At 46.8% G+C, this 18,336-nt stretch overlaps 1 protein-coding gene across 1 annotated transcript in view; it reads left to right on the top strand.

Moving 5' to 3' along the window:
* Positions 1-18,336, top strand: part of IPO5 (importin 5) — a 531,657-nt gene that overhangs the window by 363,897 nt on the left and 149,424 nt on the right. The window contains exon 22 of the mRNA XM_069205185.1: positions 7,344-7,466. Coding sequence (XP_069061286.1) covers positions 7,344-7,466 — 123 coding nt within the window. The remainder of the gene's footprint in view (positions 1-7,343; positions 7,467-18,336) is intronic.

Below are 18,336 nucleotides of genomic sequence, written 5' to 3'. Positions count from 1 at the left end.
CCTGACTGCCTGTAACAAGGGACCCGACGCCTGGAATCAACACTGCACCCGCAGCCCCCAAGACCTGAAGGAACCGAAGTCCTCCCGTCCCCCCTCCCCCACCCCCCCAAGTCTGCCCCCGAGGACACTGGTACTTACATGCTGGTCAACTGGAATTGGAGCACCCCTGTTCTCCATAGAAGCCTATGTTTGGGCACATCTTTGACCTCTGCCCCTGACCGGCACTGAGCTGCTGGTGTGGTGACTTTGGGGTTGCCTTGAACCCCCAACGGTGGGCTATTTATGACCCATTTTGAGGCTTGTAAGTGTTTAACTTACCTACAAAACTAACCTCTACTTACCTCCCCCAAAAACTGTTGATTTTTGCAGTGTCCGCCTTTAAAATAGCTTATTGCCATTTTTACAAAGACTGTACATGATATTGTGTTCATTCAAAGTTCCTAAAGTATCTACGTGAAATACCTTTCATTTAAAGTATTACTCGTAAATCTTGAACCTTTGGTTCTTAAAACAAAACTAAGATATTTTTTAATATAAAAACCTATTGGCCTGAAGTAAGTCTGAGTGTGTTCCTCATTTATTGCCTGTGTGCACAACAAATGCTTAACACTACCCTCTAAGCCTACTGCTCAACCACACTACCACAAAATAGAGCATTAGAATTCTTTTTGCCACTATCATACCTCTAAGGGAAACCTTTGGACTCTGTGCACACTATTTCTTACTTTGAAATAGTATATTCAGAGCCAACTTCCTACAGTTACTTAACTGTAACTTTAGGTTCGATGGCATCTGTCGCTGTAGATACGCATGTTCTGCAATAGCTCGCCATCTGGTGTTGGGCCGGAGTGTTACAAGTTGTTTTTCTTCGAAGAAGTCTTTTGAGTCACGGGACCGAGTGACTCCTCCTTTTGTCTCCATTGCGCATGGGCGTCGACTCCATCCTCGATTGTTTTTTTTTCCGCCATCGGGTTCGGACGTGTTCCTGTCGCTCCGAGTTTCGGAACAGAAAAAATAGTTAATTTCGGAAGATTTTCGTCGGTATTGTTGCGTTCGGGATCGGCATACTTACATTCAACACCGCATCGAAGAGCTCCGGTGCCCTTCGGGGTAATTTTTCGATCCTCCGTCGGGGCCTGGTCGGCCCGACCGCGTGCTGAAGAACGCCGATGGAACGGACCCCGTTCCGTTTCTGCCCCAAATGCCACAATAAATACCCCTACACAGACCAACACTTGGTCTGCAACCTGTGCCTGTCACCTGAGCACAGCGAAGACACCTGCGAGGCCTGTCGTGCGTTCCGGTCCCGAAAAACACTCCGAGACCGTCGAGCCAGAAGACTTCAAATGGCGTCCGCACCGACAGCCCGACGGGAGTTCGAGGAACAGGAAGAGGAAGGTACCTTCTCGATCCAAGACTCAGACTCCGAAGGATTCGACGATACACAAACCGTGAGTAAGACGTCGAAAACCACACAAAGAAACATTTACAAGGCCCAGGGGACGCCACTGCCACCAGGCCATGGCTCAACCCATAAAATCGGTGACCGACCGTCGGCACCGAAAAAGGCCCAAACAGTGCCGAGATCGTCCGACTCCGGTCGAGACACCGGCACGCAGCCTTCTCGGGACCGAGAAAGTGCTGGAGACAAGCCTCGACACCGAGATGCCGGTGTGGACACGGCTCGACGCCGAGACAGCGGCACCGAAACAGATCGACGCCGAGAGGTTTCGGCCCCGAAAAGGAAAAAAGTCACCTCGGAGCCGAAAAAACACGCAGACACAGTTTCGACGCCGAAACAAACTGCAAGCGACCCAGCTTCAGGCTCTTATACAGAAGAGCACTCGCTAACCTCCCAAATGCAGAAGCATAGGTTTGTGGAAGAGCTACAAGCAACTGATGCGGACCATACGCAAAAGCGTATCTTCATTCAGCAGGGGACAGGAAAAATAAGCACCCTTCCCCCCATTAGGAGAAAGAGAAGGTTGGAGTTCCAGACGGAACAAGCACCACAACCAAAAGTGGTGAAAAGAGTTACACCACCACCCTCTCCTCCGCCCGTGATTAACGTTTCACCAGCACAAACGCCATCACACTCCCCAGCTCACACCACCATGAGCCAGGGTGACCAGGACCAGGACGCATGGGACCTATACGACGCCCCAGTGTCAGATAACAGCCCAGAGGCATACCCTACAAAACCATCTCCACCAGAAGACAGCACCGCGTACTCTCAGGTGGTGGCTAGAGCAGCACAATTTCACAACGTAAGCCTCCACTCAGAACAGGTCGAGGATGATTTCCTGTTCAACACACTCTCCTCCACCCACAGCTCCTACCAAAGCCTGCCTATGCTCCCTGGTATGCTCCGGCACGCAAAAGACATATTTAAGGACCCGGTCAAAAGTAGGGCAATCACACCAAGGGTGGAAAAAAAGTATAAGCCGCCTCCTACAGACCCGGCTTTCATCACAACACAGCTGCCACCAGACTGTTGTAGGAGCAGCTAGGAAAAGGGCCAACTCTCACACATCTGGAGATGCACCACCCCCAGATAAAGAAAGCCGCAAGTTTGATGCAGCTGGTAAAAGAGTCGCAGCACAAGCTGCAAACCAGTGGCGCATCGCGAACTCCCAGGCACTACTTGCGCGCTATGACAGAGCCCACTGGGACGAGATGCAACATCTCATTGAACATCTGCCCAAAGACTTCCAAAATAGGGCAAAACAAGTGGTTGAGGAGGGACAGGCCATCTCCAACAACCAGATCCGCTCCTCCATGGACGCTGCAGATACAGCTGCACGGACAATTAATACATCTGTAACTATCAGGAGGCATGCATGGCTCCGAACGTCTGGATTTAAACCAGAGATTCAACAAGCAGTTCTCAATATGCCTTTTAATGAAAAAGAACTGTTCGGTCCAGAAGTGGACACAGCGATTGAGAAACTCAAAAAAGATACGGACACTGCCAAAGCCATGGGCGCACTCTACTCCCCGCAGAGCAGAGGGAATTACAGCTCATTCCGTAAAACGCCCTTTCGAGGGGGGTTTCGGGGTCAAAGCACACAAGCCAGCACCTCACAAGCCACACCGTCCAGTTACCAAGGACAGTATAGAGGAGGTTTTCGGGGACAATATAGAGGAGGGCAATTCCCTAGAAATAGAGGAAGATTCCAAAGCCCCAAAACCCCTACTACTAAACAGTGACTCACATGTCACTCACCCCCTCCACACAACACCAGTGGGGGGACGAATAGGTCATTATTACAGAGCATGGGAGAAAATCACTACAGACACTTGGGTTCTAGCAATTATCCAACATGGTTACTGCATAGAATTTCTACAGTTCCCTCCAAACATACCACCAAAAGCACAAAATTTAACAACACACCATTCCAATCTCCTAGAGATAGAAGTGCAGGCACTATTGCAAAAGAATGCAATCGAATTAGTGCCAAACACACAAATAAACACAGGAGTTTACTCACTGTACTTTCTGATACCAAAGAAGGACAAAACACTGAGACCAATCCTAGACCTCAGAGTAGTCAACACTTTCATCAAATCAGACCACTTCCACATGGTCACACTACAAGAAGTATTGCCATTGCTAAAGCTGCACGACTACATGGCAACTTTAGACCTCAAGGATGCTTATTTCCATATACCAATTCACCCATCGCACAGGAAATACCTAAGGTTTGTATTCAAAGGAATACATTACCAATTCAAGGTACTGCCTTTCGGATTAACAACCGCACCAAGAGTCTTTACCAAATGTCTAGCGGTAGTCGCTGCACACATCAGAAGGCAGCAAATACATGTGTTCCCATATCTAGACGACTGGCTAATCAAGGCCCATTCGTTAATAGAGTGCTCAAATCACACAAATCATATCATACAAACCCTCTTCAAACTAGGGTTCACCGTCAATTTCACAAAATCCAAGATTCGGCCACGCAAGGTACAACAATACCTGGGAGCCATAATAGACACATCAAAAGGAGTAGCCACTCCAAGTCCACAAAGAATTCAAAATTTCAACACCATCATACAACGCATGTATCCAACACAAAAGATACAAGCAAAGATGGTATTACAACTCCTAGGCATGATGTCATCATGCATAGCCATTGTCCCAAACGCAAGACTGCACATGAGGCCCTTACAACAATGCCTAGCATCACAGTGGTCTCAAGCACAGGGTCACCTTCTAGATCTGGTGTTAATAGACCGCCAAACTTACCTCTCGCTTCTGTGGTGGAACAACATAAATTTAAACAAGGGGCGGCCTTTTCAAGACCCAGTGCCACAATACGTAATAACAGATGCTTCCATGACAGGGTGGGGAGCACACCTCGATCAACACAGCATACAAGGACAATGGAACGTACATCAAACAAAACTGCATATCAATCACCTAGAACTTCTTGCAGTTTTTCAAGCACTAAAAGCTTTCCAACCAATAATAGTTCACAAATACATTCTCGTCAAAACAGACAACATGACAACAATGTATTATCTAAACAAGCAGGGAGGGACGCACTCCACGCAGTTAAGCATGTTAGCACAAAAAATTTGGCATTGGGCAATTCACAACCAAATTCGCCTAATTGCACAGTTTATACCAGGGATACAAAATCAACTCGCAGACAATCTCTCTCGAGATCACCAACAGGTCCACGAATGGGAAATTCACCCCCAAATACTGAACACTTATTTCAAACTCTGGGGAACACCTCAGATAGACTTGTTTGCGACAAGGGAGAACGCAAAATGCCAAAACTTCGCATCCAGATACCCACACAAACAATCCCAAGGCAATGCCCTATGGATGAACTGGTCAGGGATATTTGCTTACGCTTTTCCTCCTCTCCCTCTCCTTCCTTACCTGGTAAACAAACTCAGTCAAAGCAAACTCAAACTCATATTGATAGCACCAACTTGGGCAAGGCAACCCTGGTACACAACGCTGCTAGACCTATCAGTGGTACCCTGCATCAAATTGCCCAACAGGCCAGATCTGTTGACACAGCACAACCAAAAGATCAGACACCCAGATCCAGCATCGCTGAATCTAGCAATCTGGCTCCTGAAATCCTAGAATTCGGGCACTTACAACTTACCCAAGAATGTATGGAAGTCATAAAACAAGCAAGAAGGCCATCCACCAGGCACTGCTATGCAAGTAAATGGAAGAGGTTTGTTTGCTACTGCCATATTAATCAAATACAACCATTACACACAACTCCAGAACATGTAGTGGGTTACTTGCTTCACTTACAAAAATCTAACCTAGCTTTCTCTTCCATTAAGATTCACCTTGCAGCAATATCTGCATACCTGCAGACTACCTATTCAACTTCCCTATATAAAATACCAGTCATTAAAGCATTCATGGAGGGCCTTAGGAGAATTATACCACCAAGAACACTACCTGTTCCTTCATGGAACCTAAATGTTGTCCTAACTAGACTTATGGGTCCACCTTTTGAACCCATGCACTCCTGCGACATACAGTTCCTAACCTGGAAGGTGGCATTTCTCATCGCCATTACTTCCCTGAGAAGAGTAAGCGAGATTCAGGCGTTTACTATACAGGAACCTTTTATACAACTACACAAAAATAAAGTCGTCCTAAGGACCAATCCTAAATTTTTGCCAAAGGTTATTTCACCGTTCCATCTAAATCAAACAGTGGAACTTCCGGTGTTCTTTCCACAGCCAGATACCGTAGCTGAAAGGGCACTACATACATTAGATGTCAAAAGAGCATTAATGTATTACATTGACAGAACAAAGAACATCAGAAAGACTAAACAACTCTTTATTGCATTTCAAAAACCTCATGCAGGAAACCCAATTTCAAAACAAGGTATAGCCAGATGGATAGTTAAATGCATCCAAATCTGCTACCTTAAAGCTAAACGACAGCTGCCCATTACACCAAGGGCACACTCAACCAGAAAGAAAGGTGCTACCATGGCCTTTCTAGGAAACATCCCAATGCAAGAAATATGTAAGGCAGCCACATGGTCTACGCCTCACACATTCACCAAGCACTACTGTGTAGACGTGTTATCCGCACAACAAGCCACAGTAGGTCAAGCTGTATTAAGGACATTATTTCAGACTACTTCCACTCCTACAGGCTGATCCACCGCTTTTGGGGAAATAACTGCTTACTAGTCTATTGCAGAACATGCGTATCTACAGCGACAGATGCCATCGAACTGAAAATGTCACTTACCCAGTGTACATCTGTTCGTGGCATCAGTCGCAGTAGATTCGCATGTGCCCACCCGCCTCCCCGGGAGCCTGTAGCAGTTTGGAAGTTACCTTCAATTATTTATATATGTATCATCTCAACCTTAAATAAGTGCATACTTAGTCACTCCATTGCATGGGCACTATTACTACAATTCAACTCCTACCTCACCCTCTGCGGGGAAAAACAATCGAGGATGGAGTCGACGCCCATGCGCAATGGAGACAAAAGGAGGAGTCACTCGGTCCCGTGACTCGAAAGACTTCTTCGAAGAAAAACAACTTGTAACACTCCGGCCCAACACCAGATGGCGAGCTATTGCAGAACATGCGAATCTACTGCGACTGATGCCACGAACAGATGTACACTGGGTAAGTGACATTTTCATTCTTCAATGTTGGAATTTTTCAGAGATTCACATGCGACCCGCCCGCCTCACCGGAGAATCTCACCTTCACCTTTCTTTATCTTTTCATACGCACTTGTGCTTTGAAAATCTGAGGTAGTGGAGTTTCTTTCAGGAGTGTTCTAAATGGTGCCGCCTCATTGGTGGATTCCGAAGTTTGGTCCTTTTTCTTAAAATTACTCTGATAAGAGTGTTTAAGAGGCCTAAAGGGCCTTAGATTTAAATCTATGGTAACACTGCTTGGTTAAATGTACCGTGGGGGTTCCCATCTCAACGACTGGGAATGATTCAAGCATGTGAATCTATAAAAGATCCCAATACTGGAGAACTAAGTTACAGGCAAGTAACCCATTTTCTTCCTTTGTGTGAAGGTGCTGCTCCGAGCAACAGCACCCAGGGTTGGGTTGAAGGTTTAACAAAACCTACTGGTTCTATAGGTGTTGGTGAGTTTATTACATGGTGAGGTTGCACAACCACACCATATAATAAGCTCCATTTCCTCACAACATTTATTTAATTTCTGACTGAAACTTACTTGCAGGCGAAGATGGAAATCGCACAGGTATAACAATTGTGGGACTGAATCGAATGTAATTTTTCTGCTTTATTGCCATGGAATATCTAATATGCGTGTGGTGATTGATCTTTTGATACTTCTTTTAACAGGATGATAGTGATGTGTATGTCCTCACCAAGGTCTCTGATGTTTTGCACTCCTTGTTCAGCAGCTACAAAGATAAAGTTCTCCCATGGTTTGAACAGCTACTTCCTTTGATAGTAAATTTAATTGTAAGTATGAAAAAATTTTGGCTGCCTATTCATTCAGTAACCTCAGTTTTTCTCCTCAATCAGCAAGATTTAGAGCCATTTTAATGAAATGAGCCAGAACCACAGTGGATATTTGCCTCTGTTTTTACACTACATATGCACCTGTGGGGTCTTAAGTGGTAGCTCCCTAATGTTAATGAGGACATTGCACCCAAGCACATGCAGAAACCCCTTTATCACTGTGGCAGTAAACTAGTTCTCAGGAGGCATGCTTCCTGTATGACACATATGAAGTAATGTACATTAGGTATGCTGACTGGAAAAATTATGGCAGTCCGAGGAATCCTCTGGTGTGTCCTTGAAGGTGGGTGTAGTCGCACTTTGCCTTTATGATGGCTCTAACTGCAGATTCCTCACTTTCCTAAAATACCCCTGACAAACCACAGAAGCCACAACCTCACAAACTAAGCCCACTTACCAGAGCCAGTATCAGCGGGGAGGTTTTCGGGGACAATATAGAGGGGGACAATTTCAAAGGAATAGAGGAAAGTTCCAAAGTCCCAAAACTCCTCCAAACAAGCAGTGACTTCAAGGTCACAAATCCCCAACACAACACCCGTGGGGGGGGGAGACTAACCAAGTTTTACAAACATTGGGAGGAAATAACAACAGACACTTGGGTCTTAGCAATTATCCAGCATGGTTATTGCATAGAATTTCTCAAATTCCCTCCAAACGTCCCACCGAAAACACACAATGTCAAAACAACATAGAGATCTTCTAGGACTAGAAGTTCAGGCATTGCTACAGAAAGAAGCAGTAGAATTAGTACCAAAACAACAAATAAACACAGGAGTTTACTCCCTTTACTTTCTCATACCCAAAAAAGACAAGACTCTGAGACCTATGCTAGATCTCAGAACATTAAATACCTACATCAAATCAGATCACTTTCAAATGGTTACATTACAAGACGTAATCCCACTGCTCAAACAACAAGACTACATGACAACACTAGACCTAAAGGATGCATATTTCCATATACCAATACATCCTTCACACAGAAAGTACCTAAGGTTTGTATTCCAAGGGATACATTACCAGTTCAAAGTGTTGCCATTCGGAATAACAACTGCACCAAGAGTTTTTTTACAAAATGCCTGGCAGTAGTAGCTGCACATATAAGAAGGCAGCAAATACATGTGTTCCCGTACCTAGACGATTGGTTAATCAAAACCAACACGCTAAGACGGTGTTCACAACACACAAAATATGTCATACAAATCCTCCACAAACTAGGTTTCTCGATCAACTACACAGTCACACCTTCTGCCGTGTCAAACACAGCAATACTTAGGAGCGACAATCAACACAGCAAAAGGGATTGCCACTCCAAGTCCACAAAGAGTTCACACATTTCACAATGTAATACAGACCATGTATCCAAAACAAAAGATACAAGTCAAACTAGTGATGAAACTACTAGGCATGATGTCTTCATGCATAGCCATTGTCCCAAACGCAAGGTTGCACATGCGGTTACATACCTGTAAATCCTAGTTCTCTTCCAGGGGTATCCTCAAAGTCATAAACATTGAATATTCCCGCCCTTGTGCGTGGACCCCGGAGCATACACAAAATACACACATACAGTATAAAGTATGAAATATGCACGAAAAATATATGTTCGATGGCATCTGTCGCTGTAGATACGCATGTTCTGCAATAGCTCGCCATCTGGTGTTGGTCCGGAGTGTTACAAGTTGTTTTTCTTCGAAGAAGTCTTTCGAGTCACGGGACCGAGTGACTCCTCCTTTTGTCTCCATTGCGCATGGGCGTCGACTCTATCCTCGATTGTTTTTTTTCCGCCATCGGGTTCGGACGTGTTCCTGTCGCTCCGAGTTTCGGAACGGAAAATTAGCTAATTTCGGAAGATTTTCGTCGGTATTGTTGCGTTCGGGATCGGCGTACTTACATTCAACACCGCATCGAAGATCGAAGAGCTCCGGTGCCCTTCGGGGTAGTTTTTTCGATCCTCCGTCGGGGCCTGGTCGGCCCGACCGCGTGCTGAAGAACGCCGATGGAACGGACCCCGTTTCGTTTCTGCCCCAAATGCCACAATAAATACCCCTACACAGACCAACACTTGGTCTGCAACCTGTGCCTGTCACCTGAGCACAGCGAAGACACCTGCGAGGCCTGTCGTGCGTTCCGGTCCCGAAAAACACTCCGAGACCGTCGAGCCAGAAGACTTCAGATGGCGTCCGCACCGACAGCCCAACGGGAGTTCGAGGAACAGGAAGAGGAAGGTACCTTCTCGATCCAAGACTCCGACTCCGAAGGATTCGACGATACACAAACCGTGAGTAAGACGTCGAAAACCACACAGAGAAACATTTACAAGGCCCAGGGGACGCCACTGCCACCAGGCCATGGCTCGACCCATAAATTCGGTGACCGAACATCGGCACCGAAAAAGGCCCAAACAGTGCCGAGATCGTCCGACTCCGGTCGAGACACCGGCACGCAGCCTTCTCGGGACCGAGAAAGTGCTGGAGACAAGCCTCGACACCGTGATGCCGGTGTGGACACGGCTCGACGCCGAGACAGCGGCACAGAAACAGATCGACGCCGAAAGGTTTCGGCCCCGAAAAGGAAAAAAGTCACCTCGGAGCCGAAAAAACACGCAGACAAAGTTTCGATGCCGAAACAAACTGCAAGCGACCCAGCTTCAGGCTCTTATACAGAAGAGCACTCGCTAACCTCCCAAATGCAGAAGCATAGGTTTGAGGAAGAGCTACAAGCAACTGATGTGGACCATACGCAAAAGCGTATCTTCATTCAGCAGGGGACAGGAAAAATAAGCACCCTTCCCCCCATTAGGAGAAAGAGGAGGTTGGAGTTCCAGACGGAACAAACACCACAACCAAAAGTGGTGAAAAGAGTTACACCACCACCCTCACCTCCGCCCGTGATTGACGTTTCACCAGCACAAACTCCATCACACTCCCCAGCTCACACCACCATGAGCCAGGGTGACCAAGATCAGGACGCATGGGACCTATACGACGCCCCAGTGTCAGATAACAGTCCGGAGGCATACCCTGCGAAGCCATCTCCACCAGAAGACAGCACCGCGTACTCTCAAGTGGTGGCTAGAGCAGCACAATTTCACCACGTAAGCCTCCACTCAGAACAGGTCGAGGATGATTTCTTATTCAACACACTCTCCTCCACCCACAGCTCATACCAAAGCCTGCCTATGCTCCCTGGTATGCTCCGCCACGCAAAAGACATCTTTAAGGAGCCGGTTAAAAGTAGGGCAATCACACCAAGGGTAGAAAAAAAGTATAAGCCGCCTCCTACGGACCCGGTTTTCATCACTACACAGCTGCCACCAGACTCTGTCGTTGTAGGAGCAGCTAGGAAAAGGGCCAACTCTCACACATCTGGAGATGCACCACCCCCAGATAAAGAAAGCCGCAAGTTTGATGCAGCTGGTAAAAGAGTCGCAGCACAAGCTGCAAACCAGTGGCGCATCGCGAACTCCCAGGCACTACTTGCGCGCTATGACAGAGCCCACTGGGACGAGATGCAACATCTCATTGAACATCTGCCCAAGGACTTACAAAATAGGGCAAAACAAGTGGTTGAGGAGGGACAGGCCATCTCCAACAACCAGATCCGCTCCTCCATGGACGCTGCAGATACAGCTGCACGGACAATTAATACATCTGTAACTATCAGAAGGCATGCATGGCTCCGAACGTCTGGATTTAAACCAGAGATTCAACAAGCAGTTCTCAATATGCCTTTTAATGAAAAAGAACTGTTCGGTCCAGAAGTGGACACAGCGATTGAGAAACTCAAAAAAGATACGGACACTGCCAAAGCCATGGGCGCACTCTACTCCCCGCAGAGCAGAGGGAATTACAGCTCATTCCGTAAAACGCCCTTTCGAGGGGGGTTTCGGGGTCAAAGCACACAAGCCAGCACCTCACAAGCCACACCGTCCAGTTACCAAGGACAGTATAGAGGAGGTTTTCGGGGACAATATAGAGGAGGGCAATTCCCTAGAAATAGAGGAAGATTCCAAAGCCCCAAAACCCCTACTACTAAACAGTGACTCACATGTCACTCACCCCCTCCACACACCAGTGGGGGGACGAATAGGTCATTATTACAGAGCATGGGAGAAAATCACTACAGACACTTGGGTTCTAGCAATTATCCAACATGGTTATTGCATAGAATTTCTACAGTTCCCTCCAAACATACCACCAAAAGCACAAAATTTAACAACACACCATTCCAATCTCCTGGAGATAGAAGTGCAGGCACTATTGCAAAAGAATGCAATCGAATTAGTGCCAAACACACAAATAAACACAGGAGTTTACTCACTGTACTTTCTGATACCAAAGAAGGACAAAACACTGACACCAATCCTAGACCTCAGAGTAGTGAACACTTTCATCAAATCAGACCACTTCCACATGGTCACACTACAAGAAGTATTGCCATTGCTAAAGCTGCACGACTACATGGCAACTTTAGACCTCAAGGATGCTTATTTCCATATACCAATACACCCATCGCACAGGAAATACCTAAGGTTTGTATTCAAAGGAATACATTACCAATTCAAGGTACTGCCTTTCGGATTAACAACCGCACCAAGAGTCTTTACCAAATGTCTAGCGGTAGTCGCAGCACACATAAGAAGGCAGCAGATACATGTGTTCCCATATCTAGACGACTGGCTAATCAAGGCCCATTCGTTAATCGAGTGCTCAAATCACACAAATCATATCATACAAACCCTCTTCAAACTAGGGTTCACCGTCAATTTCACAAAATCCAAAATTCTGCCACGCAAGGTACAACAATACCTGGGAGCCATAATAGACACATCAAAAGGAGTAGCCACTCCAAGTCCACAAAGAATTCAAAATTTCAACACCATCATACAACGCATGTATCCAACACAAAAGATACAAGCAAAGATGGTATTACAACTCCTAGGCATGATGTCATCATGCATAGCCATTGTCCCAAACGCAAGACTGCACATGAGGCCCTTACAACAATGCCTAGCATCACAGTGGTCTCAAGCACAGGGTCACCTTCTAGATCTGGTGTTAATAGACCGCCAAACTTACCTCTCGCTTCTGTGGTGGAACAACATAAATTTAAACAAGGGGCGGCCTTTCCAAGACCCAGTGCCACAATACGTAATAACAACAGATGCTTCCATGACAGGGTGGGGAGCACACCTCGATCAACACAGCATACAAGGACAATGGAACGTACATCAAACAAAACTGCATATCAATCACCTAGAACTTCTAGCAGTTTTTCAAGCACTAAAAGCTTTCCAACCAATAATAGTTCACAAATACATTCTCGTCAAAACAGACAACATGACAACAATGTATTATCTAAACAAGCAGGGGGGGACGCACTCCACGCAGTTAAGCCTGCTAGCACAAAAAATTTGGCATTGGGCAATTCACAACCAAATTCGCCTAATTGCACAGTTTATACCAGGGATACAAAATCAACTCGCAGACAATCTCTCTCGAGATCACCAACAGGTCCACGAATGGGAAATTCACCCCCAAATTCTGAACACTTATTTCAAACTCTGGGGAACACCTCAGATAGACTTGTTTGCGACAAGGGAGAACGCAAAATGCCAAAACTTCGCATCCAGATACCCACACAAACAATCCCAAGGCAATGCCCTATGGATGAACTGGTCAGGGATATTTGCTTACGCTTTTCCTCCTCTCCCTCTCCTTCCTTACCTGGTAAACAAACTCAGTCAAAGCAAACTCAAACTCATATTGATAGCACCAACTTGGGCAAGGCAACCCTGGTACACAACGCTGCTAGACCTATCAGTGGTACCCTGCATCAAATTGCCCAACAGGCCAGATCTGTTGACACAGCACAACCAAAAGATCAGACACCCAGATCCAGCATCGCTGAATCTAGCAATCTGGCTCCTGAAATCCTAGAATTCGGGCACTTACAACTTACCCAAGAATGTATGGAAGTCATAAAACAAGCCAGAAGGCCATCCACCAGGCACTGCTATGCAAGTAAATGGAAGAGGTTTGTTTGCTACTGCCATATTAATCAAATACAACCATTACACACAACTCCAGAACAGGTAGTGGGTTACTTGCTTCACTTACAAAAATCTAACCTAGCTTTCTCTTCCATTAAGATTCACCTTGCAGCAATATCTGCATACCTGCAAACTACCTATTCAACTTCCCTATATAGGATACCAGTCATTAAAGCATTCATGGAGGGCCTTAGGAGAATTATACCACCAAGAACACCACCTGTTCCTTCATGGAACCTAAATGTTGTCCTAACTAGACTTATGGGTCCACCTTTTGAACCCATGCACTCCTGCGACATACAGTTCCTAACCTGGAAGGTGGCATTTCTCATCGCCATTACTTCCCTAAGAAGAGTAAGCGAGATTCAGGCGTTTACTATACAGGAACCTTTTATACAACTACACAAAAATAAAGTCGTCCTAAGAACCAATCCTAAATTTTTGCCAAAGGTTATTTCACCGTTCCATCTAAATCAAACAGTGGAACTTCCAGTGTTCTTTCCACAGCCAGATACCGTAGCTGAAAGGGCACTACATACATTAGATGTCAAAAGAGCATTAATGTATTACATTGACAGAACAAAAAACATCAGAAAGACTAAACAACTCTTTATTGCATTTCAAAAACCTCACGCAGGAAACCCAATTTCAAAACAAGGTATAGCCAGATGGATAGTTAAATGCATCCAAATCTGCTACCTTAAAGCTAAACGACAGCTGCCCATTACACCAAGGGCACACTCAACCAGAAAGAAAGGTGCTACCATGGCCTTTCTAGGAAACATCCCAATGCAAGAAATATGTAAGGCAGCCACGTGGTCTACGCCTCACACATTCACCAAGCACTACTGTGTAGACGTGTTATCCGCACAACAAGCCACCGTAGGTCAAGCCGTATTAAGGACATTATTTCAGACTACTTCCACTCCTACAGGCTGATCCACCGCTTTTGGGGAAATAACTGCTTACTAGTCTATGCAGAACATGCGTATCTACAGCGACAGATGCCATCGAACTGAAAATGTCACTTACCCAGTGTACATCTGTTCGTGGCGTCAGTCGCAGTAGATTCGCATGTGCCCACCCGCCTCCCCGGGAGCCTGTAGCAGTTTGGAAGTTACCTTCAATTATTTATATATGTATCATCTCAACCTTAAATAGGTGCATACTTAGTCACTCCATTGCATGGGCACTATTACTACAATTCAACTCCTACCTCACCCTCTGCGGGGAAAAACAATCGAGGATAGAGTCGACGCCCATGCGCAATGGAGACAAAAGGAGGAGTCACTCGGTCCCGTGACTCGAAAGACTTCTTCGAAGAAAAACAACTTGTAGCACTCCGGCCCAACACCAGATGGCGAGCTATTGCAGAACATGCGAATCTACTGCGACTGACGCCACGAACAGATGTACACTGGGTAAGTGACATTTTCAATATATAGCATTTTTAGTAGACATATCTTTCATACCAAACTCATACTTGTGTAAAACAGCAATGCAGGCTATAATCATAAACAGGGTAAAATGCTTTATTTCTATGAAGTTTTTTTTATTTTTTTTTATTACAATAGAGAATAAATATCTACCCAAGCCCCCAAAACTGGGCTTAGGGAAATAAGCAGTAGTAATCACTAGAGAAAAAATAGAAAAAAACACATTGAAAAACAATGAAGCATTCTTAGCCAATAGGCTGCATGCAGGTTAACACAGGAGAACCATAAAAACTTTGGCACCGTGCCTTTAAGACCCTGAGCACCTCCAGTATCCCACCATGCCTCAGGGGTGAAGGGAAGGTGACAGTTGGTTCACAGTTAGGTCAGTTCTTTTTTCCGGCTTCTTCTGAGAGGATCCTGGAGCATTGAGCTCTCAGTTTTTCTGAGTTTTTTCTTCAGAAAAATCCCTAAAAATAGTGTTTTTCCTGTTTACTCGACAGATAACATCTTTTGTCTGAGTTTGGCAGTCTTTTCTGACAGAAAATGCCATCTCTTTTTGTAAAATGTCCTTCTTGTGGGAAGAAGAAAGCCCAGTCAGACCCACACTCTGTGTATTGTCTGCCTGCCACAGTCACTGTCCTGACACCTGCAAGTATTGTAAGAAGATGTCAAGGAGGACTCTCAAAGACAGAGAGAAAATCAGGCTACATGGGCTTCAGGAGAGGAAAAAGTCAACATCCTCTTCACTTCCCAGGCCTACAACAGAAGGAATGGCCAGATCGACGTAGACAGGTAGGATTGTGCCTGTTTGTTCTCCATCGACGTCATCGGCGCCACCGTCTCACCGGCATAGATCGCCGTCGACGGTGACCAGACCGACGTCGAGGGACAAAGCGTCGAAGCATGGACAGCACAGGGGTACATCTCCGTCGACGGCAGACCGCCATTCGACGTCGAGCCATCTCCGGCGCTCCCGTTCGCCGTCGAACATCTCGCCCCTTGGCGTCGAAGGACACGACGCCAAAGACACCACGACGGCATGAACATCCGCCGTCGACCACTCGCCACTCAACGTCGAGACACACGACGGCGAGTAGGTCCAGGTCCCGCGATCGGCGTCAAGACCTTCAACGTCGAGGCCTTCAACGTCAAGACCTTCGACGTCGAGAACAGACCAGCCATCGCAACTTTCGACTTCGAGGATGCAATCGACGTCGACACAACCTTCAGCTGTGTCACAGGCAGTAGAGCCAGCGGATAAAGCTCCCTCACCGGTGGTCTCTATACGGAGTGCATCATCCCATTCCAGAGCGGGCTCATCGGGGCATGTTTCTCCCATCACTCTATCACCTAGATGGTTAGAGAGCCTGAATAGACCGGCAGCATCCCCGGATTCCCAATACTCTAGGATGTATTCTCCTACTGCCTCATTACCTAGAACGCCATCGCCTACAGCTAGAGCAGGACGGGCTCGTTCTGCTTCTCGTCAGCCGACCACAAGACCTGCACACTCTGCTACAGCTTCTCGTAGCAGGTCTCGTTCCCGAAGGAGAACCAGGTCGCGAACACCACACAGAAGATCACCTTCTTGGTCTTCTTCAGGATCGTCTGTTGGGCGCTACTCCCCCACACTGACAGATTCTCCACCTGCTAGGATCTCACCGGTGGATGATATCACCACTTTTAATGAGGTTCTTTTAAGGGGAGCGCAGAAACTAAATATTGAGGTACCGGAGCCGGCCACCTCATCCTCAGTTATCTTTGAGACCCTACAACACAGATCAGTCTCGAGAAAACTGCTGCCACTAGTACCGGGTTTGCTGCAACCTACTATGGACACCTTTCTGACTCCAGCCACTCTCAAGTCTGCCCCGGCTAGGATTCAAAAGAAGTACAAAGCTCTGGAGCAAGATCCTTTATTCCTGCGGAAGGATCCGCCACCGGACTCTGTTATCTTAGCCGCAGCCAGAAAAACACACTCTGTGGCATCATCTTCCACAGTCCCCCCGGATAAGGAGAGCAGACACCTAGACTCCCTGGGGAGAAAGATGTGCGGTACGGCGGCATCTGCTATGAAGGTCTCCAGCGCCTCAGCACTTCTGGGCAGATATGACCGCTCTCTGTGGGACTCACTCCACAGATTTACAGAAAAGTTGCCCAGGGAAGATAGACAGGACTTCCAGGAAATCTTGCAGGAAGGGGGCCTAGTATCTAACCAGGTCATCAGCGCGGCGGCGGACGGTGCGGATTTGGCTGCACATGGGTATGCGCACGGAATCTGCGCTAGGAGGTCTTCCTGGCTACGGCTCACAGGTCTGAAACAGGAAGCACAGCAACGCATTTTAAACCTCCCATTCAGCGGGAATTCGTTGTTCGGTACCCACGCGGATGAAGAGATGGCCCGAATGAAAACGGAGGTGGACACTATGAGGGCAGTGGGCCTGGAACGTAAGAGACTTCAGGCGGAGGTACAGGCCGTACGACAGACGACCATTCCAGCAGAGGGTTCAAACCCCTCACTGGTCTCAGAGGCCACAACAACGACCGGGACGTCCCCTGTTTCAGGCACGTAGACCCACAAGAGACCGAGGGGCAAGTAGACCTCAACAGTCTACAGCAAAGACACCAACAAAGCAATGAAGCATTGCTTCCCTCAGCACTGTGCACCACTCCGGTGGGGGGAAGTATTACGCATCATCTTCACGAGTGGCACTCCATCACAAGAGACAAATGGGTGCTCAATATTGTCGAACATGGCTATTCTCTCCTTTTCAAAAAACCTCCGCCACACTTGCCGCCAGCAAGATGTTTTCCTTCTCATCTCAGCCTGCTACGCAAGGAAGTTCTTGCACTCCTACAAAAGAAAGCTGTAGAAAAGGTTCCTCCGGCACAAAAAGGAAAAGGGGTGTACTCCCGTTACTTTCTGGTGGCGAAAAAAGGTCGACAGGGCATCTTCAGGCCAATTCTGGACTTATGGCTCCTGAACAAGTACATAAGAAAACAGAAGTTCAGGATGCTAGCCCTTCACCAGATTGTTCCGCAACTGCATCAGGGAGACTGGATGTGCTCCATCGACCTACAGGATGCATATTTTCACATCCCAATAGCATCCAAACATCGGAAATTCTTACGTTTCCAGATAGCGTCACAGCACTACCAATTCAGAGTCCTACCATTCGGCCTGAAGTCTGCACCCCGAGTCTTTTCAAAATGTGTAGCAGTGGTAGCGGCACATCTTCGAAGGCAAAAAATATTCGTCTACCCCTACCTGGACGACTGGCTATTGAAGGCTTCCTCTCCGGATCAGGCGAGAAAACAT

Source organism: Pleurodeles waltl, chromosome 8, assembly GCF_031143425.1.
Source record: "Pleurodeles waltl isolate 20211129_DDA chromosome 8, aPleWal1.hap1.20221129, whole genome shotgun sequence".
NCBI classification, from domain to species: domain Eukaryota; kingdom Metazoa; phylum Chordata; class Amphibia; order Caudata; family Salamandridae; genus Pleurodeles; species Pleurodeles waltl.
This window is presented reverse-complemented; position numbering and strand designations above follow the sequence as displayed.